The sequence below is a fragment of the Vicia villosa genome, unplaced genomic scaffold (assembly GCF_029867415.1).
Source record: "Vicia villosa cultivar HV-30 ecotype Madison, WI unplaced genomic scaffold, Vvil1.0 ctg.000236F_1_1_1, whole genome shotgun sequence".
NCBI lineage: Eukaryota > Viridiplantae > Streptophyta > Magnoliopsida > Fabales > Fabaceae > Vicia > Vicia villosa.
Window position 1 is genome coordinate 389,260 of NW_026705089.1, and position 7,187 is coordinate 396,446.

The window sequence follows — 7,187 nt, forward strand, 5'->3', positions numbered from 1 at the left end:
AATGAAGAGTCAATAGTATAAGGAGACGAAGAAAAAGAGAATCATTCACATGGCTAAAGGGTAAGACACAAAATTTTCATCCAAAACATTCATTCTTCTGGGTATATCCTTTTTCCCTTGTAATAATACCAAAAAAAATCTCACTTTCATGAGCTAATTACACCCTTTTTTTCACAACAAAATCTTCTTACCTAACTACAAGAATTAGTCTTGTCCCCACATTCAACAGTCCTAGATGCTTTCTCTATCTCTCAAGTCTATTTACCACAAATCTCTTTCATCCAAAAGATATATATCATCAATCACCTCAACAACAATTCTGCCTCCAAAGTAAACCATCTTCTTCTACTGTCAATAATCTGTACAAACAAAATAACATTGCAAATTGTAGCATAAGCATGACTTTAATTAAACTAGTATAAATAAACTGAGTAAAAAAAATTTGATTCCAAAGTATATACAAAACAACACCTACCATCACGTTTCTTGACCAAATTCCTAGCAAATAGCAAGCAAATAACCAAAAAAGCCACACCAGCTATACCTCCTAATATTATAGCCACTGTCTTCCCTGTATTTTGTCCTGTCATTGCATCATTTAGCCACAAATCACTCAATAATTCATGTTTCATTCATAGTATGTACTAGTATTTAACAAAGTAGCACCAATGCTTTAAAGTCTGAACAACTATACATGAACTATGGAATTCTATATAGCATGTACATTCGAGATTGAAGGGGCGTCTGGTGTCCAGACATCTACACGACAGTGATACATGTGATTCGTATCAATAATTCAACTTTTGTAAAATGATAAGGTGTCACATTTTACTGTCTATGGCATGTCACATGTCTGGTCTATACTTTCATAGATGTTAAATGAAGAAACACAAAAACAGATTCAACATAACCACAAAGAAAAATGAAAACTTTTTACTGACCCAGAATTCAAATCAATCTTATCTACTAATTCTGAGTGGTTGGATATAAGTTCTTACCAGTAAAAGATGAAGAACCAGAAGGGGATGAACCACCATATGAAGAGTGCCTTGGAACCCCATTGGGATAATAGCTAAAACTAATAAAGCACTTATGCAAATAAACTTGTCCAGAAATAGAACTTCCACATTCAACTTGAGCTCTCTGAACAGCAGATTTAACACACTCACCACAATCAGAATCACCAACATCACCTTCACACTGTCCCATAACATACATAGATTGATAGCTAGTAGCATAAAAACCATGACCACTAATAACCCCATTTTCCATCACAGAAAAAGCAGTGTCCCTCCTCTCTTCAAACCCTCTTCCAGCAGCATTCGTTGTTCCGCATGTTTTGTAAAGAATATCCATCCCTGAGATTTGAGGAAAACCAGTAACCTCGTACAGCATGTAACAACCTAGAAGCTGGACTCTAGCAGCTATGGTTTTGCCACAGAGTTTGTCTGAGAGAACCGGGAGTTTGCTAACACAGTTGTAGCAATCGGAGTTTGTGAGATCTCCTCTGCATTGGAAGATACCTGTGATGCTGTTTTGGCCATTACCGGTTGTGGTTTTGTAGAACTTTGTTTTTGTGGACTGTGAAACGAGGGAGCCAAAGAGTGCTGAGAGGGATTGTGAGTATGCACCATTTGGATCTGTGAAAGTGCTGTTTGAGCAACCCTTGTAGACTAAGTTTGTGTAATCTGAAGAGGATGATGATTCAGAGAAATGGGGTGTGAGGAGGAGGAAGGAGAAGAAGAAGAGAAGAAGGAAAAGGGACAATTTGGGAAAACCCATTTTTTTTGGTTTTTTAGAATGGAGAGAGATAACTTACTAAATCATGGTTTTGAAGGTTGGAAGTTTATTGTGAGATTGAGAGAGGGGGGACAGGTTAAGGAAAAGAATCAATGGTTTTGTTTGGGTTCATGGTTGGATTTTTGTTTGTGAGTAGAGTGCCTTGGGATTCATTTACTATGGATGAAATGCAAAGAGAGGTTAATGTGAATGCTATGATGCCTCTATACTATACTAGTTTAGGCTTGCAAGATTATTAATTAATGCTAGTACTCTCTTTCTCATTTATTGTAAAACTCACTTCCACTTCAAGTGATACTTCTGATATTCTTTTCTTTTCCTTTTTTAAATTTATACTTTTTTATGCAATAAATGTTAATTCTTTTATGAAAAATAATTTATGTATATATATTAAAGTCTTTGAAATAATTAACATTAGAAAAGTAATGTAGTAGATCTGATAAATTGATGTTGTAATAAGAAGTGAAATTAAATAAAATAAGGGTTCAATTTTTTAAAAATTGTATTTTTTTTTTTACAGAAACACAAAGTTTTACTCCAACTCATCCTCATTAAATAAAAGGGTAGCTTCATGTATCTTTTTTAGAAAGAGTGTTCTAACAAGTCTCCTAATCTAGATGGTCTCAAATTTGATTTTTATCAAACTTTTGGAATTCTTGTAGTGTCAATGTGTTCATTACATATAAATTATGGTTAGATAATAGTGCGACCTCGTCAAAAACACATATAAAGTATTGTTAAAATGATACATTCTAGAGGACAGAACAACTCTCTGATCCACTGTCAATCATGAGTCTTTATACAAGATATTACAATGTGAGATAAAAAAAAAACATATCTTCAAGTTCATAAGAACATCTCTTGTTTTCTACCTAAGTATTTCTCAAATTCTCTTTTTCTCAGTATATGAATCATATAATTCCAAGGTATTTAAAAGTATTTCCCAAACCTTAGATAAACTTGAAAGATTAACAAAATCTTATATCAACGAATCCTAAGAAGTTATCGCTTTGTCTCTCAAGTCTCTCTTGAAATTAACCATGAGCGCAAAATGGACAAGATCACCATTATCATTTACTTCATTATTCGAAAACAACTCACAATCTTGTAGTCTTGTGGGCATGCCTCTTTGCTTCGTTGATCTTCTCAAAATTTCTTCAGTTTGAACTTCACTGGCTGCATTTTCTGCATTTTCAAACACCACATAAATAGTTCTAACACCATTTAAATTAAATTTTGCATGTTGCCAGTCCTTTAATTCATCAAAAGTCACGTCCCTACTAATTACGACTATTTCGTTAACTGCGTCATAGAGTTTATAGGTACCTGTATAGTGATACCCAACAAGTTTCATTTGCTCTCCCTTGTCATCCAGCTTCTTTCTTAGCTGATATGGAACATATCTATACGTAATCGATCCAAATACCTTCAATCGACTCATATTTGGCTTGAATTCGGACCAAAATTCCTTGAGTGTAATATTTTCCAGCTTCTTTGTTGATACCTACTCAATAGATATGCAGTTGTGGACACCCCTTCCCCCCATAATTCTTTTGGCAAGTTTTTCCCTTTCAACATGCTTCTCACTATATTCATAATCGATTGATTCTTCATCTTGGTGACTCCATTTTGTTGAGGCGTATAGGGTGGTATTACCTCATGCACAATGTCCTCTTGATCACAAAATTTCCCAAAACCGTTTGAGACATATTCACATCCATCATCTTTTTTTTAAATTATTTTATGATCACTTTATCTTTCCACCATGGATTTGAACTTCTTGAATACTTCCAACATTTCATATTTTCTTTTAATCAAGTAAGTCCATAATTTTCTACTAAAATTATCAATGAAAGTGACAAAGTATTTATTGCCTCCGATTGCGTCAACTTACGTCAAACGTCTGAATACACCATCTCAAGATGACACTTGGTCCTGCATCCTGCATCTTTGCTAAACTTTTCTCGGTGTTGATTGGCCTATACACACTCTTACTTTGAATCTTGACGTCAACGATCTCAAGATTTTACCAACCACATACTGCTCGGTGATTGTCTCTCCGCAAGCTTTCACTTGATTCACCAATATTGCGATATTAACTAATGGTTTTGTTCTCCTCCATTTGAATTAACTCTAGTTGCCTCTTGTGAGTTTGTAACCTCACCATCTTTGCCTTATCTTCTCTCGTAAAACTTTTCTCCAAGATTTCCCAAACTTCATTTGAGGATGTGCAGTCACTAACCTTCTCAAAATTATCACCATCAACGCATTGATGAACGAGATACAAAGCTTTAAATCTTCCGCCTTCTCCTCCTTGTGCACAATTCTTTGTACAACTGATGCACCTTCTACAAGTGGATTAATATCGTCCTTAATCACTTCAAGAATATCTTGATAACTAGCACCTTTGTTTGCATCACTTGTTATAATTCTTCACATCGAGAATTGAGAAATTTGTAGGATTACGTTCATTAAAGATGAAAAGCATTTTCGCACACTAAATGTTCAATCAAAGAACCAAACTCTTGATGTCAAATATTGGGTTAGAACCACAATCACAAGAATAATAGTGTAATGGAGAGAATGAGAGAATTAGAGAGAATTAATGTTAAAATATGATATTCTAACATTAAAAATCCAACATAAATATTTAAATCATCATACAAAACTATACAACTAATCAACTAATGATAAAAAAGAAATTCAACAAACCTGCCACCGGTTGCACATTTAGTACAATCGATTTGCGTCAAATCTCTGTCTTGTACTGAACAAAGGTGTAACTTAATGCTTATTTATTAGTAATATATTACACAGGCTTAAATTATATTATTTTCTCAACAAGTCCATGTTGATTGTAAGATATAAAAAGGATTTGTAAATTAATATTTATATGAAATATAATCAGAAACACTTTATAATCGTTAATGCCTAAAAATTTAGCAATATTAGAAACTATAAATTACTAGAAGAATGGTTATAGAAACTCAAATTTTCATTATTGTTGGTCAAACTAAGAACTCAAGTTGAGTATTATAAAATGTAGAAGAGGGAGGAGTATTTTATTATTTGAAGAGAATGAGAACAATTGTGGTTGAATTTATAAGTGTTGAAAGTATAAAGAGTAAAATATTCACCATCTAGAAAGAAGAAATTAGTTTTGGAGTGATATTTTGGAGTGCATGAATGTAAAGGAATCTAGTTTTTGGTAGAAGGGAAGGGAACAAACATCATGCAGTTTGACTGTAGCAGATCGTCCTTTAACAAGGATTTGAATAAATTTTCTAATATTTTAATAAATATTATAATAATATATTGAAACTTAAGGCACATGGAGAGAATATTTTGTTCAAAGAAAGGAGCGTTTATTAATTGAAAATTGGGCATTCAATAAAAGAATATTGATGTCTTCAATGAGAAACAATTAAAATTAAACCTGGTTGGTTGGTAATATTGAGCACCATGGATCGGATCTTAACAACTTTAGAAGAACAGATAATTTCCAGCAAAATTACAAATGTGATGATGATAACAAAAAACGTCAAACCTGTTCAGCTGGCTGGCACATACTCCAGTAGCTACTTTTGGGTTGAAACAAAATTGAATTTGGACAAAATTCTGCACTGTTGTTGAAGCGGTGAGTCAAAGTAATATATATATATATATATATATATATATATATATATATATATATATATATATATATATATATATATATATATATATATATATATATATATATATATATATATAAAATTAATCAACAAATTTTTTTTGAATTATAAGAAGAAAAAAAACAATATAAATTCTAAAATTTACAATAAAAAGGAGTAGTAACTTTAAAATTCCAACGCTTAATCATAAATAGTCACTGTTTCACAATACTAAATAGGGTCATGCTAACATGTGCCCTAAGGGCACATGTTAAGGATATTATAATTAGAAAAAATTAAATGTAATTAAATGCAATAGAGTTATATTTAAAGTTTCAATACATTGAATGCACGCATTCCAAGAAAATATTTCTATAAATATCTCATTAACTTGTGCCCTTGGGGCACATGTTAGCTTTTCCCTACTAAATATAACAATTATCTTCTAATGCTAATAAATTTTTTCAAACTATATCAAACACATAGAAAATAATCATGTGTGACACAAAAAGATTGAAAAACACAATAAATGAGTTCAAGCAAAATTAATGTGTCAAACAATATTAAAAATCTCACACAAATAAGAATATAATAAAAGATAAGCACACACAAAATTTATTTACTCACTTCGATCAATTTAATTTTTTCTGAATAAAATATCAACTCTCATATTCACTATGATTTAAGAGTTGTTATATGAGATTACAATATGAGTTAAAATAAAATAATCTTCAAGTTCATAAGAACTTTTCTTATTTTATATCAAATGTTTCTCAATCTCCTATCCTGTCACTATTATGAATCACACACTCGAAATGCGCCTCGCGCTCCCGCCCCACATGTCAATCACATGCATTACGCTAACATGACACAAAGACCATATTTATATAGGGCTAGTCCAATTCACAGACCTTAAACTCGCCCCGTGGTCTAGCCAACGCTTCAAGAGTTTTCCACTTGCGTCATACTAGCTTTATATTGAACTTGGCAATTGTATCAAATTATCTATTAATAATAATAAATTTTTTTTTTTTGTTATGTTTATTTTTTGAAAATAATAATGTCCCTAGAATAGCTAGTCTGTTTAGTAAAACATTAAGTGTAACTTACTCATGAGATTCTATCTATAATATAAGAGAATTAATGGCTGTGCCCTTATTTGATTTTTTGCTACTCCATTAAAATTGTTATTTTTTAGTCTTTGCACCATAAAGTTCATAATTTTATTATGGAGAATACTTAGATACAATTCCTTAGGTGTGGTTTGTACTATTTTCCAATGAAAATATGAAAAGTGTATAATTTTCTCTTACACATATGCAAGTTTCTCCTATTTTCATTCTTTAAATGATGTTAAAGTACACTTGTCATATTTTCATTGGAAAATAGCATAAACCATACGTAAGGAATTGTAGGTAAGTTTTTTCCTTTTATTATTAAAATAATACAACTCTTATATTTTATCAAACTTATCAAATCTCCCTCCATTCTCTATTTTTGTTCTCTTTCATCAATTTCTCACTTCTTTCTTCCAAAAAAAAATATTATTGATATATTTTTTTATATACAAAAAATGGTATTTATAATCGAAATATATTTTAGTCAAAAATGATATACGGAAAAATTTATTCAAAAAATCCATTATTGATCTAAATAATTTTATATACGAAAATTTAATATTGATCCAAATATTTTTGTAAATGATACTTAAATAAAAATAATATTTGTATACGG

General features: G+C 31.2%; 1 protein-coding gene across 1 annotated transcript; it reads right to left on the reverse strand.

Moving 5' to 3' along the window:
- Positions 1-54: 54 nt before the first annotated feature.
- On the reverse strand, positions 55-2,014 carry LOC131625754 (plasmodesmata-located protein 3-like). The gene is made up of 3 exons (XM_058896592.1): positions 999-2,014; positions 476-583; positions 55-359 (listed from the first exon to the last, which is right to left on the reverse strand). Exons 1-3 carry the CDS (start codon positions 1,780-1,782, stop codon positions 352-354), a joined length of 900 nt encoding a protein of 299 aa, XP_058752575.1. The 5' UTR covers positions 1,783-2,014; the 3' UTR covers positions 55-351.
- Positions 2,015-7,187: the final 5,173 nt, after the last annotated feature.

Bases quoted from the DNA above. Each gene is read 5' to 3' on its own strand.
- LOC131625754 (XM_058896592.1), bottom strand. From the start codon at position 1,782: ATGGGTTTTCCCAAATTGTCCCTTTTCCTTCTTCTCTTCTTCTTCTCC. The intron at 584-998 runs GTAAGAACTTAT...ATGCAATGACAG, and splicing joins TGGTTCTTCATCTTTTACTG to GACAAAATACAGGGAAGACA.